The following is a 15,502-nucleotide window of genomic DNA, read 5'->3' as shown; positions in this document are numbered from 1 at the left end:
GACTGGCGCTGCCCGCAGCCAATCCCATGGCGGCGCGTTAGGTACTGAACGCTTCCGCAAGCTGCGCTGCGCTGTTCTGAGGCTGATCATAGGCATTCGGCCTTGGAGAGACACCGTAGCCGCGGAGTCGGTTTTGTTCCGAGCTGGCCGCCGGGAGTGTGGCGGCGGGTGAGTGGTTATGAACGACTATAGGGGCTGTGCTGCTGTCTGCGTCGGTAAGGCGCCGTTGGCGGGCCAGGGTAGGCTTGGGGGGAAAAGCGGACTACGGCTTCGTCCGCGGCGTTCCGGGTCTGCCCGTGCGGACCAAGTGGCCCCCGGGGCTTGCCCCCAAATCCTCGTCGTCTTGCTCTTGGTACTGGTGGGATGTGCAGCTCCGAGAGGAAAGGGGCGAGTGGGGGAGGCGCTGCGGCAGCGGCTTTTGCTGAGCTTCCCCTGGCCGTGCGCTCCAGCTTTCAGGGTAGGGGCTGCCCGTGGTTTTCTGGCTGGCGAGGAAGTCCCCAAGAGGACGGGTCGCCCTCCTCGAGGCGCTCGCACAGGCAGAGCCGAGAGGCTCTTCACAGTCGGAAGTCCTTGTTTGCTAGTCCTAAGTGGCGCGGTAGACTCCTCGGGTAGGGTCAATACCACGCCCGCTTTGCCTCCCAGCTCAGATATAAATTGTAAGCCACTTTGGAGCTTTATTTTTTTTTCTTTCCATCCTGTGGAAAGTGGGAAAAGTATCTTGAGTTGTGGCATCTACTTATAACCTATAGCTTATGAAAATAATGTCTGATGTAAAATAGATACTTAGGTGAGAAGAAATATTTACACACGTAAATTTGAGACTTTTGCGTCGTTAGTGTAACCAGCTTTCATCACCGTAAGCCTTGTTGGGTGTTCCGTAGATGTTTTGGACAGAGAATGCGACATTTTACTCCAGAAACACTTGTTGAATGGGTTTATGAGAAATTCCTCTTTTAATAGAAAAGGTTCGTGTACTTCTAAATCAGACGTGTTCCAAATGTACTCTAACCATGCCCCCTTCCCTTTCAGTCTCATTGGTTGGTTTTTACCAGGATGATAGGTATTCTTCAGGACAGCTATATTTTGTTCGAGGGATTCTTAGAACCAAGGAAACGTCAGCGCTAAAATAACTGGGAACTAATACCTGTTCTTCCTTTGGTGTTCATCTTGAATACAATAAAGGGAAAAACTTAGAAAGAAAAAAACTAATTTTAGGGGCGTTTTAAAGGAGGAAAGACTCATTGTTTTAACCTTATTGTATTATGAGATTAAGAAACAAACCTTATCCCTAGACCATGTAAATTTTTCGCCACATTATGTTCCTCCCAGGTTCAGTATTTAAAAAGAAGTGATTTGAACCTGACTACTCTTTGGAAACAATGTTACATTAGGTTTAAGAGTCTGGGTACTCAGAATAGACTGGCTGGAACCACTTTGCCTTTTTTTGTCTTTAATTCAAGTATAATTAACAAACTATTATATTAGTATCAGGTGTACAGTATAATGATTTAACAATTCTATACATTTCTCAGTGCTCATCAAGATAAGTGTACTCTTAATCCCCGGTATTTATTTCACCTATTCCCCCTACCAACCTCCCCTCTGGCAACCACCACCAGTTCTCTGTATTTGAGTGTTTTTTGGTCTTTTTTCTTTTCTTTTTTTAAAGATGTATTTATTTGTTTATTTGAGAGAGAGAAAGACAGAGATCACGAGCAGGGTTGGGGAGGGGGAAGCAGACTCCCCGCTGAGCAGGAAGCCAGCTGTGGGACTCGATTCCACGACTCTGGGATCATGACCTGAGTGGAAGGCAGACCCTTTTTTTTTTTTTTTTTTTTTTTTTTAAGATTTTACTTATTTATTTGACAGAGAGACAGCCAGCGAGAGAGGGAACACGAGCAGGGGGAGTGGGAGAGGAAGAAGCAGGCTCCCAGCGGAGGAGCCTGACGTGGGGCTGGATCCCAGAACGCTGGGATCACGCCCTGAGCCGAAGGCAGACGCTTAACGACTGCGCCACCCAGGTGCCCCGGAAGGCAGACCCTTAACCCACTAAGCCACCCAGGCATAAAGTCTCTTTTTTTCTTTGTTTTGTTTCTTAAATTCCACATATAAGTGAAATCATACGGTATTTGTCTTTCTGTGACTTATTTCACTTAGCATTATATCCTCTAGGTCCATCCATGTTGTTGCAAATGACAAGATTTCATTCCTTTTTATGGCTAAGTAATACTCTATTATAAATATATATGCATACACACACACCCCCCCCACATCTTCTTTATTCATTCACATGTGGATGAACACTTGGATTGCTTCCATCTTGGCTATTGTAAATAATGCTGCAGCTTTGCCCTTTTTTATATTAGTTTATTCTTTTGGTACATTTAGCTCCTGAGCTTTCACTTTGGTTTCATTATATAAGAAAGTGTGGGTTTTCTCTTTCAGTTTGAGTTTTCCTGTCCATTATTTCATTTAGTAGAACCAACTTGCTAGAAGACAAGCTTTAGGAAAGGGATTTTAATTTATTTTTTCAATAAGAACCATAAAAATAAGTCCTGTTTGTCTTACCATGAAGTCAGATAAGAATTACTGCTTTCATTAGTGTCTGCAAATAGCCTATTTTGGTGGATGTGTTTGTTCTATTTCAGAACAACTAGAGAAAAATGATCCTAGTAAAACTTATTTTGTCATGTCAGAATAGAGTGTTTAGGTTTCTGGTTTTATCATTGTTGATTCATTTCACTGCTTTCTTACAGAGCAAACATGAATGTTGGCGTTGCCCACAGTGAGGTGAATCCAAATACCCGTGTTATGAACAGCCGGGGTATGTGGCTGACATATGCATTAGGAGTTGGCTTGCTTCATATTGTCCTACTCAGTATTCCCTTCTTCAGTGTTCCTGTTGCTTGGACCTTAACAAATGTTATACATAATCTGGTAAGAATTTCACTTTATACTAAGCACTTATAAGCCTAAAGTTTAGTGCTTGTCAGGCACTGAGGGAGGAAGAAATAGGGAGTTGCTATTTAATGGGTACGGTTTCAGTTTTGCAAGATGAAAGAGTTCTAAAGATGGATGGTGGTGATGGTTGCATAACAATGTGAATGTATATTATACCACTGAACTGTACACTTTAAATTGGTTAAGATGGTACATTTTATGTTATGTGTATTTAAACAATTTTTAAAAAGCTTAAAGCTTTATGCTATAAAGAAGGAAAACATGATTTAGTTTAACAGCTTTATTGAGATGTAATTCATAATTATATAATATATAATATAAAATTGACTGACTTAAAAGTGTACAGTTCAGAGATTTTTAATGTATGTGACAATTTTGAAGAATTCTAATCTGGGATAGGATTATATTTTTTCTATTAGTACTTTATATTTAAACATTGGGCCCTTTTTCTAAGTAAGACCTTTTTTTTTCCTCTTGATGGTTTTATGGAATTGAGAAAATAGTAGGTCATTTTAGCAAAAATTATAAGACACTGTAATTCAGGCTACTGTAATATATTGATTAACCAGAATGTTTCAGAAGTAATTATGGTTTTTGATTAACTGGAGACTAATAACCATCTTTGATTTCAGATCTTGTTAAACTTGAATCCTTTCTAAATTGTATACATGTACTCTCCTTCAGTATAGAAATTTTGAGCTTAATCATATCTTATATGATTGAGAATCTTACGGTGCCTTAGCTTTTTCATGTTGACTGTGGTTCTTCTGTATTATAGGGTAGTTCTGCAAAGTATCAGAGGTTCGGTTGATTCCACTGACCATACTATGCAGCCCTGAAAATTGTCTGTTCAAAAAAAAACAACTGATAGTGACCTTTCTTGTCTTTAACAGTCTATGAAAGCAGAATGAAAGGGGAGAAATCCATTAGTTGAGACTTTTAATTGAATCCAGATTAATTATGTATTTGTTTAAAGATATCTAGAAAATGAAGAACTTGGAACATTAAGACAGGAAAATGTAGGAGAAATAGATTTTTTAAAATTAATATTATTTCCTATCTTCCGAGGAGTATTTGAATTTGATTGGAGAAGGACAAGGATAATGTGGTGGTAAAAATAAATGAATGTCCATTTAGTCCATTTTATGCGATAGACTTTGATAGGGCTATTTTTAAGTAGTGACTTCTCTGAAATATTTGACAAGAGTTACATCCCTTTTACTATAATTCCTTTCCTTTGGCTTCCACGGGATCACTTTTTCCTAGATATATTTCTGATTCTTCCTTTTCTGTTTCTTACACATTGTTCCTTCTGTTTTCCTCTCCTAAATATTGCTGTCCCCAAGGTTCTTTTCTTCATCTCTTTTTATTCTGTGTATTCTATCAAGATTACTTCATCTGTCCGTATTTTCAGTTTCTACCTGTAGAATGATGATGTTCATTTTAATATTGCCAGATCACCTTGCACCTTAATCCAAACAATTATAAATTGAACTCAGTCCTGATCTGTCCCTTACCACTCACAACCTGTTCTTCTGGCTTTGTTTCTGATCTAATCTAAAGGCACCACTGTCTACCCGTAAGTCAAGCCAGGTAGCTGAATGTCAAAGGGATTCGTGTAATGAATTATCCAAATTGAGACTGTTTTGACTGTAAAAGGGAGCTCTAGTAATAACTACTCCAAGGAAATTGGTGTAAATCAGGACCATTTATGCTATCGAAGATATATGGTCACTCTAGTCTTAGATTAACTCCTTTCCTCTGTATTCCATATCCATTTAGTCAGAGCCCTGTTTTACTCCTTTACTGTCTTTCAGCTTGATCCCCACTGGCCTTGCTATAATTTGTACACTTACTTTTTTCTCAGGTGGATTATTCCAGTAGATCAAATGGTCTCCTGGGTGTTCCTCTACCGTCCTCCATTCCAACTTGACAGAGAGTTATTTTCAAAATGCATATATCTTCAAGTCATGCTCTAAGTCCTTCTGTGATTCTTTATTCATAGTAAAATAACAAGTTCCCTATGTGGCATGTAAGACCAGTTGATAACAGTACAGAGGCAAGAAAAGGACTCAATCTTATCCCAGCCCATCTCCAAACATGAGTATTGCTCTAACAATAATGAAAATTATCTTGTTGTCACCTTTTTGCTTTGGCTTAGGCTCTTTTTCCACTGTTTTAATACTCTCCCTCCATCCTTCTCTGCTGGGCTGATTCCTACTTGTCCAGGAAAACTACTCAAATATCTCCTCCAGGAAGCTATAAAATTCCCATGCTGCATTCTTTTAAGTGTATTTATCATAGTTTTATAATTAGGAATTTGCCTCTTTATTTCCCATATCTCTAAAGACCTATGTAAATGTTTGCTGAATTAATTAGTCTGTATTGTCACATAATTTTCCCTTCTCCAATGGCACATGTATTAAATGTATTTTAGAAGTCACCCCCTACCCTTGCCCAGATGTTTTCAAGTTGGTTGACTGAGATTTTGAAGCACAGTATATGGCTGTGAACAAAGCATAGGTAATTGAGGGAAGCGAACTTCTGACTTATTAGTTCACCACACTAAAAACCTAACTACCAGCCATCGATGTAGCAATTAACATGACTCCAAATTTAAGTTTCTTTTGAAGACAGACTACATTAAACCGATAAAATATGAAATACGTACTGAACACTTTTAAAGGTTGTTATCCGTGGTTAGAAAAAATACGGTCTTTGCCTTTCTGAACCATACAGTAGAAATCTACAGTGATTGTTTTTATTCATTTTTACAGTGCTATAGTTCACTTTTAGAGGTATTAATATTTCACAAAATTCTTAGCCTAGCTTTCAAAATGAATGAGAATTTTCTGCATTTTGAGCCAGTAAATATTAACAGCCAACCATGAGCTACATACTTTTTCCCCAATTTTTTTGATTTGAGTATTAAATCATCCATCACTAAATTTTATAGAATAACTATTAAAAATAATGGGATAGAAGTTATATGGTCAGGTAAGGTTTTATTCTGTTTAACTGAAAAGGATATATAAAATATTCTGTTCGAATATTCTAAACACTGGTGATGCATGTAGTTTGAAGGAAATAATGAGAGGATTGTTTTTCTCTTTGATGATTCTAATACATGCATTAGTTAGAGTAGAGATTCTTAACTTTTTTGGGTCCCCTACTCCTCAGAATTTAAAAGCATACAAATTCTATTTTACTGTCTCCTGTAAAGCCCATGTGAAAATGGTTTCCTTGTGCTTACAGAATAACCATTCCTTAGCTTAGTGTCATCTTGGCTTAATATCTAACACTTGCTGTGTACATACCCTTGTTCCTGAGGTATTCATGCTAATGGGAGAACAAACATGTAAATAATTCTAACAAAATATATTGTGCTATAAATAAAAGTATTTTCAATAAAATTTTATACAAGCACATAGGCTACTACTGATGAGGAAGGCTTCCCTGAGGAGTTGTCATTTGAGCTGAACCTTCAAGAATGAGACAGTTGACAAGGTAGCATCGCAGCTTTTGCCTCAGCAACAGAGGACCTTTCCCTCTTCTGCATCGGCTGTGTACTCTGTAACTTTGATAGCACTTTCTGTCCTACATTTTAGTTGTTTATGCATATTTTTTTTTCTTAACATCTTTTAGAAGATTGAGTTTTTTTCAAGGCTGTGGACATTTCTTACTCAATTTAATATATGCGTACATGTCCTGTGTCCTGTACATATAAGCCACTTATTAAATGCTTTTTGAGTTAGATCTAATTGAACATGAGTCTATTTCTGTATAGCTTAGGTGTTATTGTACTAAACAACTTTTGAATTGCCTAGTGGAATAACTAGAAAGTAGACTCAGCTTTGAAAACAATGGCTCTCTTAACCTAGTTAATAATATAAAATTTCAAATCACTAATTTTTCTTTTTTTTCCCATATATTTATTAAAAGTTGAGGAAGCAAAAATGACACCTCATTGTGACTTCTAGGAGGAAAAACTGTTTGATGATAATATTTAGGCAAGAATACTGTGTTACTGGGGCGCTTGAGTGGCTTAGTCATTAGTGTCTGCCTTCAGCTCAGTGTGATCTCAGGGTCCTGGGATCCCACATCGGGCCCTGCTCTGCTGGGAAGACTGCTTCTTCCTCTCCCACTCTCCCTGCTTGTGTTCCCTCTCTCGTTGGCTGTCTATCTCTGTCAAATAAATAAATAAAATCTTTAAAAAAAAAAAAAAAAGAATATTCTGTTACTGGTGCCTCAGACAGTGATCCTGCAATGAAGTACTACCAATGATCTAAATAGAATCATAACTCAAGGAAACAAAATCTAGTATATATTGGTTTTTTCCTAATCACAAAATTAGATGTTCAAACATATCCCTAGACAGAATGGATTTTAGTAATGTTTTTTACTTTCAAAAACACTGACTTCAGGGCCACCCGGGTGACTTAATCGATTAAGCATGACTCTTGATTTTGGCTCAGGTCATGATTTCGAGGTCCTGGGATCGAGCCCCACATCTGGCTTTTCTCCCTCTCCCTCTGTCCCCCTTAAATAAATAAATAAATCTTTTTAAAACTAACTTCAAAAGAAACAATGTTGGGGCACAGTGGTGATTTTAAAAGCAAATTGAGTTGAACATTATTTCTACTATATAACCATCTTTGTTACGTTAGAAGGGAACTATTGAGGGGTGCCTGCGTGGCTCAGTTGTTAAGCGTCTGCCTTCGGCTCAGGGCGTGATCCTGGAGTTATGGGATTGAGCCCCACGTCGGGCTCTTCTGCTGGGAGCCTGCTCTTCCTCTCCCACTCCCCCTGCTTGTGTTCCCTCTCTTGCTGGCTTTCTCTCTCTCTCTGTCAAATAAATAAATAAAATCTTTAAAAAAAAAAGAAAAAAAAGAACTGTTGAGACAAAGACAGTCTTAATATTAAATATTTTCAAAACCATTCCCCTAATGTAGAAATTTTATTATTATTTACAGATTTATATGTTTTTATCATTTTATAAGTATCATCACATTTATTAATAGGACACTAAACATTCCTATACATCAGGGATAAGATAATCCTGTTTCCTGGGCACCTAGGTGGCTCAGTCGGTTAACCTACTGCCTTCAGCTCAAGTCATGATCCCAGGGTACTGAGATTGAGACCCGCTTTGGGCTCCCTGCTGAGCCTTCTCCTTCTCCCTCTGCCACTCCCCCTGCTTGTGCTCTCTGGCTTTCTCTCTCTGTCAAATAAACTAATCTTTTTTTAAAAAATGATAATCCTGTTTCCTAATAGGAAAGGTATTAGAAGATCTAAATGTAACGATGTAAAGTGGTCCTGATGTTACTTTTTGTGAATTTTCAATTTAATAGGACATGAAAACAGGTTACTTTCAGTTGATCTTTTACTGGTTTTCACCAAATAATATTCATATGCCTCTGGAAGTTTTATTTTACTATGAAGAAACTGGCCACAGCCTTTCACAAGTAATATGAAAGCTTAAAATTTGAGCTGTTAAGTTCAATCACCCATACTGTCATTAGTCTGGAACTATCTTTATGCTTACTGACAAGTACTAATTTTATATTTGATATTGATTATATATCCCCTTGCTTGTTTTCCAGGGGATGTATGTATTTTTGCATGCAGTAAAAGGAACACCTTTTGAAACTCCTGACCAGGGTAAAGCAAGGCTCCTAACTCACTGGGAACAACTGGACTATGGAGTACAGTTTACATCTTCACGGAAGTTTTTCCACAATTTTTCCAATAATTCTGTAAGTGGTGGAAATTTTTTAGGTATGAAGAAGATTGGGTAAGAGGGAGTTGTCCTTTTATTAGGTTGAATTTCAATTAGAAACAGAATATTTATTGAAACCTCTACCAGTAAATAGCTACCACAGAGCAAAAATACAGGCAAAATCTTTAACAGGCTGGTAATAATACCATTTTTACCTCAGTCAGTAACCTATAGAAACAATATAATGTGCCCATCAGTATCTTTAGACATTCTAGGATATACAGGTCAAATATACTCTAGTTCATATGCTTAAGTTGCTTACAAGAAAGCTAAATGCATAATCTTATTCTATGTTCCACTATTAGATTAATCTCCCTAAACAAGGATTTGGATGATTTCAGATGAATTTCATTGACCACCTTACACCCCCCCCCCACACACACACACAATTTAGATGTTCAAACTCCTTGAGAGAGACTGCTGTATAGTTTATACACAAGAGAAGTTAGGCTTTCATCGTAGAACAGAGCTGGGTTGAATCCTGTGTTTATCACTCAGCCTGCTTGGTTTGCTCATAAATGAAATTCTAGCCAGTAGTACATAGCTCAATATAATGCCATAAGAAATAAATGATATAATATCTATGTGTAAAGCATTTAACCTTATATTACCTCCTATTACCTGATAATCAGGGCACTTCACAAAATGGTTCCTACCTCATTTTTCCTTTATGTGAATATTTACCCCCATCCAGTTCCCACCTGGTCAAGCTCTTCTAAGCAGCATTTCTTGAATACTTCATGTGTAGTCCTATTTCTATGCCTTTGTTCAAATCATTTCTCCTATCTGAAATACCTTCTCCTTTCTTAATTTATCCTTCTTTCAAGATTTAAATCCTACCTTCTCAATGAGGTCTTTTCCTTAGCACCCAACCTTAAGTAATAATGATCTGTTTTGAACTCCTTTAGTAGTTATTATATGTCCCTTATTTATGCCACTTTGTATTATCTGTTATTATAAATGATTTGTTTGTGCAACGAATTTATAAGTGCATAGATTGCTTTGAATTTCATGCTCAGTACAGTTGCATGCATGTAATGGATGCTTTACATATATCTTAATCAAACACTATATACCACATAGCTTATATATAGTAATGCATCCCTGATAAAATCAGTGCAGTCTGGAGTAACAGGAAAGACTTCTTGTAGGCATTAGGATTCCTTAAACTGGGACTTCAGGGAAGGTAGATTTTAGATAAATGTGCAGAAAAAGGAAGGCATTTTCAAATGAAAAGAATACATTGATCATAAAGTGATAGGTTTCTTTTTTCCTATATTGATAGCACTTTGAGGAAATTTTTAAAATTTTTGTTCCAGCCCCACATAAAATTAACATCAAAAGATTAATGACTTGTATGATATAACAAAGATAAGTGCAATAACAAGAATAATAGTTATACAAACAGCCCTAAATTTGGATTTTAGCTCTACTGCTTTCTAGCGTGACTTTTGGCCATTTCTTTGAAAGCCTCAGTTTCCTCATCTATAAAATGTTGAGGATTGCATTATAATGAATGTAAAAAGCTTGACATTTATACTGAAGTTTTAATAAGAGCTATCACAAAATAGTCAACTAAGATGTACCTGTGTACAACATCCATATTTCTGAAAACATATTTTTGACCCACAGGTATGATTTCAAATATTCTGTGATTAAATTCCTTATATAACTCAAGAAACAACATTAAAGCCATCTATATAGCATTGATATTTTTCAGAGTGCTTTCACATTTTCTTATTTGATCATCATTTGTCAGGTAGGTGAGGCATGCAGTGTTATCCCAGATTTTTAGATAAAGAAACAGGCTCAAATGCATTACCTTATTTCAGATTTTGCAGCTAGTTAGAGTCCAGAGCCCGGATGAAATCCTAAACTTCTAATACAGGTCTCTTTCCAGTATACCCTTTGGCATCTGGAAATTTGGCAATTGGCAGTTACACAATTCCCACCTTGGTTTTGCATCCCCTTGGAGGATTGTCTAGGTTTTTATAAGAGCCAAGTAATTTTTATATAATTTACACATAAAGTTAGTTTTTATTAAAAGACATAAAGGGGGGACATATGCTACAGTATGATGAGAGGCTATTCCAAGAAGATTTACTCTTTCCAACGTATCAGGTTATACATAAAGCCCATAATGATTATGGAAAATCAAATGAGCTTACTAATGCAAGTGGTATCTTATTTTGTTCAGTGAAGGAAATATAAAAACAGTCTTAAAGTGTATGAAAGTTGGAAGAAAGGGTTTAGACTAAAGGTTGAAGAATATGGTTTATTCTCAAGAAGCATTTTCTGATTGTAATTTCTGAAATAGGTGGAAAATTACAGAATTCCTCAATTTAGATGATTCTGAAAATGATGTATACAGCTCTCTGTGATGTTTTTAGCCGTACCTGAAAATAGCTCTTCTTTTCTAATCATATTGCCCAAGATGTTTTTCTCCCCTTATTAGAAATTAATGACAGTACTTAGAGGAAGGGCTATTAGGATATTTTCCTGTATGCTCTAACAGTACTAATTAGGTAAACACCCATATTCAGACTAACTTTGTAGCTATGATCAAGTAAAGTATGATGTTTTAGTCTTTACATCCTGTCTATATTAGGATACTCTCAGTGGCCAGATGGTGTGTCTGCACTCTGATGTACCCTTGGGGAAAACTAGACAATTCTGACTTGATGATTTATGGTCCTAAAGGTAGCTTAGGCTTGTTAAAACAAATTCTCAGATGTTGAATGTCTTTGAATATGTACATATGTTCAATTACAGCGAAGTAGTTGGAATTTTACAACAGTGTCTTTCAATTTTCCGGTTAAACTGGTTGTCGACCTGTTCAGCTACAGTATGGAAATGAGAACATCAAAAGGGCAATCAAGTATTTGCTTTCTTTCAAAGATACGGAATTGTACTAATACCCCATTTTTCATAACTTCATTGTCGTAGTTTTTAACCTTTTGGTGGCTCACAAAACCCTTTGAGAATATGCTTTGGATCTGGATCTTCTCTTCAGAAACATACACAGAAATACAAAACTATACGTGAAATTTCAGAGAATTTTATGAACCCTAGTTTGAAAGACTTATGCTTTAAAGGTTGCTAAGTAGCAAACACATTCTTTTTTTTTTTTTTTAAGATTTATTTCTTTATTTTAGAGAGGGAGAGAGAGAAAAAGCATGGGCAGGAGAGGGAGAGAGAATCCCAAGCAGGCTCCATGCTAAGCACGGAGTCCAGTGCAGGGCTCAGTCTCACAACACTGAGATCATGACCTGAGCCAAAACTGAGAGTTGAACATTCAACCGACTGCACCACTCAGGCGCCCTGCAAACATTCTTTTAAATGCATTTAACATAATTGCAGAAATGCAAAATGTGCATATATGCCTCCATTAAATAAATTTTTAAATCCCAAATTAATTTAGGCCCCAAACTGTAAGACTCCTATTTTAGTGCTCAAAAGTGATTCTGCTTTTAGGTATTTATGTTTCAGTGGCTTTTTTTACCTTTAAATTTTTTACGAATTTTGCATGTTACATATGTTTTTAATTTTTATTTCCACAGATATTTTCTGGCAAGTTTCTATACGAAGTATGATCCAACTCACTTCATCCTAAACACAGCTTCTCTCCTGAGTGTGCTGATTCCTAAAATGCCACAGCTACATGGTGTTCGGATCTTTGGAATTAATAAGTATTGAAATGTTTTGAAATGGAACAAAAATTTTTACAGCTACTAAGTTTTCTGTAAGGAAGGAATGATTAGTAAACTGCACTGTTTCCATGATAATGTGAAATGAGAAGTATTTACATTGGAGGGCCAATTGCTGGTTCTTCATATGCTGTTTTGAAGTGCAGATATTTACTAGAAGATGCCTCTGTTTAATGCATGTGGTATCTTTCTGAAGAGGTTTTAGGCAGGCTGGGCAGGCCCAGCTTATAAGTTAAAGGCTGTAAAGTGAGGGTATAGTAGATAAATCCAAGGAAATAAGAGATTTATAAGACACTGAGACCAGATTAGCTTATAATGAGTGGGCATTATTTTAGGAGAAGAAAAATTCCAATCATTCAGTCAGTTTAAGCAGACATACATGTAAACCAGAATCACCTCTTTACAAGTTTATTATAGATCATTTTTATTACCATATGTGTTCCTCTTGTGTTATATATGAGGATATTTCCCTCTTGTTTTATACAAGCCAATCCCTACCATATGATTGTACTTTTTTGGTTTTGCTGGCTCAACATTATATTGATGGATGAGGTCATTTTTACATTTATTAAGTTACTGAGTTCATGAAGGTCCACCTTCATGAGTGGTGATAGAAGACAGCCGGGCATCTTACCAACAGCCTCTGATTAGCCTTCTAATTTTGGAGCAGAGTGGGTTTTGCTGCCTTTCCAGACACAAGGCTGCTAATCCAATTAAGAAAATAATTTATTTCACACAGGTAAAATATATGATAATTTAAAGCTGTCTGCTTATTTGATCAATCTAATTGTTAAATTCTGCTATTATTTAGAAAAGGAAACATAAAATGGACAACTATTTAGCCAGCCTGTGGTCTGGCAGAAACTGCTTCTGCAGTAGTAGTACCAAAGTAAATAATGGGGTCTTCTTTAGCAGGTCCTCAGTAAAAGAAAACATTGTCTTTTCTTACACCCCCTGCTCTCAGCCCGCATATTTTGCCCATTAATGTTTTGCCTTTCAATACGTGGGTCTTAGTGTAGATTAACCCAAAGTGGTAACTATATCCAAAGCAGCAACCATATTGAATTCTTGTCACTTAGAGAAGCTATAGTTGACATTAATTGCAAGAAATAACTACATACTACTTTGAGAAGGAAACACGTCAAAAACAAAGTTCTGATATGGGATGAAACTGAAAACTCCAGTAATATTTGTAAACAAAACTGAGTGAAAAGAGTTATAGACCAACTGAAAAATCAATTTGTTTTAATAAACTGACTTTTGGGGTAATGATCATTGTTTTGTATTTCAGAAGTATTGAGTTTAGAAATCAGTTGTATAATAATGCTTTTGTATGTTTGTCTTTTCCCATGTATTTTTAAACCAGTAATCTATACTTGAATAAAACTTTTGTTTCATGTAAGATTATTGCAAATAATCTCCAAATTCAGTCAGCAATATCACATTTATTTTTCAGGGTTTTTTAAGCAACTGAATTTGTAAAATTAAGGTAGTTAAAAATGTTGCTTTTCTTCATTTTAGAGGCTTAAATTTTTGCACAGACTTGAGATAGAAATCTACTTCTGTTAATACAGGCCTTCTGCTTTTTTCCCCATTTGTCACCCTTCAATGTTTTAAAAGTATTTATTCAATAGATATTTGAGGGCCCATCTGGTGTAGGTATTGTTTTAGGTATTATGGCTATAGTTTGTAAGCAAGACAAACCAAATCTTTTCCCTTATAAGCTTACATTCGAATTGGAGAAAAGATAATAAATGAGTCAAAACATATTATTTCAAAACGTATTATTTCATTTTTCCAGTGATAAATGCCATGGAAAGAAAATTAGCCAGGTAAAAGTCAGGAAAGCCTACCTCAGAAAGCCTTCCCTAATGTTCCTAAGGTGATTTTTGGACTAGAAAGGAGTAATAAGGAAAATGAGAATAGTAACAAATGAGGTCAGAGAAGTAGGTAAGGGTCAGATCATATAGGACTCTATTGGCCAAGGTAATAAGCAAATTTTCTTCTAAGCTTGACAAAGCCATTTGATAGTTTTACATAAGAGATTAAACGGGTCTGATTTTTTTTTTTAAAGGTTAAATGGCTAATGTTGAGAATAAAGTGTAAAGGAATAGGAAGCAGGAAGCATAGTAGGGAAACTACTATAGGCAAGAGGTAGCTCAGACTAGGAAAATGGCTGATGAAGTGGTGAGAAGTGGTCAAATTTGGGATATGCTTTTTTGGTCTTAACACATGGGTGAATGGTTGTCTTAAATATGGAAATGTCCCAATTTCACAAGTTTGTATCGTTTAATATAAAAAAAAACCCTTTTTTTTTAAACAAAATGTATAATGACTATTATTTGGAGCAAAACTAATTGCTGTGCTATAATAGCTCCTAATTTCAAATCAGGAAACAATGGCAGTTTCTAAATATGCATGAACTCAGAAGTGCCACTAATTTTGGCATTCATTGGTGAATTTTCCCTGCAACAGTTATTACTGTGGAGTTCCATGGTGGTTTTCTACTTCCCTTTTCCTTCTACATTTATTTATTTTTTTAAATTATGTTCAGTTAGCCACTGTATAGTATATTGTTAGTAGGAGTTCAGTGATTCATTAGTTATGTGTAATGCCCAGTGCACACATGTGCCCTCCTTAATACACATCACCCCATTAACCCTTCCTCCCACCCCCTCCTTCTACATTTCTTTATTGGAATTCTGTAAAGAAGATTTTTTTCCTTCTCCATTTCTTCAATCATTATATTATTTTGGACTTAGAGATATTCTTTGGTTTACAATTTATTATTATCATTACTAATTTGTTGTTCAAATTCTTCTCCAGATTTGGCCATTGGAAGTCAGAGTTCCCAGTAATAATTTCCTAGTTGGCTTCTGTGTCTTTTTGACCTGCCTCCCCCTTTTTTTCTTACGCATAGAACTATATTTTTTAGGTTTATGGCACTATGGTCTACTAAACTATGAAGATCCTAAGGGGCATAACAATATCTCCTTAACTCATATCTGTATGAATTAGCCTTATGGAGTTATATGATATTAAGAGTTGGAAAAGA

General features: G+C 36.2%; 1 protein-coding gene across 1 annotated transcript; it reads left to right on the top strand.

The window, feature by feature from the left end:
• The first annotated feature begins 11 nt into the window (after positions 1-11).
• Positions 12-14,772, top strand: ORMDL1 (ORMDL sphingolipid biosynthesis regulator 1). Its single transcript, XM_034654852.1, is given in 5 exon segments — positions 12-168; positions 2,757-2,937; positions 8,565-8,696; positions 8,698-8,717; positions 12,301-14,772. Coding segments are annotated over 4 exon segments (462 nt in total). The 5' UTR covers positions 12-168; positions 2,757-2,763; the 3' UTR covers positions 12,437-14,772.
• Positions 14,773-15,502: the final 730 nt, after the last annotated feature.

This window comes from Ailuropoda melanoleuca, chromosome 2 (assembly GCF_002007445.2).
Source record: "Ailuropoda melanoleuca isolate Jingjing chromosome 2, ASM200744v2, whole genome shotgun sequence".
Classification (NCBI taxonomy): domain Eukaryota; kingdom Metazoa; phylum Chordata; class Mammalia; order Carnivora; family Ursidae; genus Ailuropoda; species Ailuropoda melanoleuca.
This window is presented reverse-complemented; position numbering and strand designations above follow the sequence as displayed.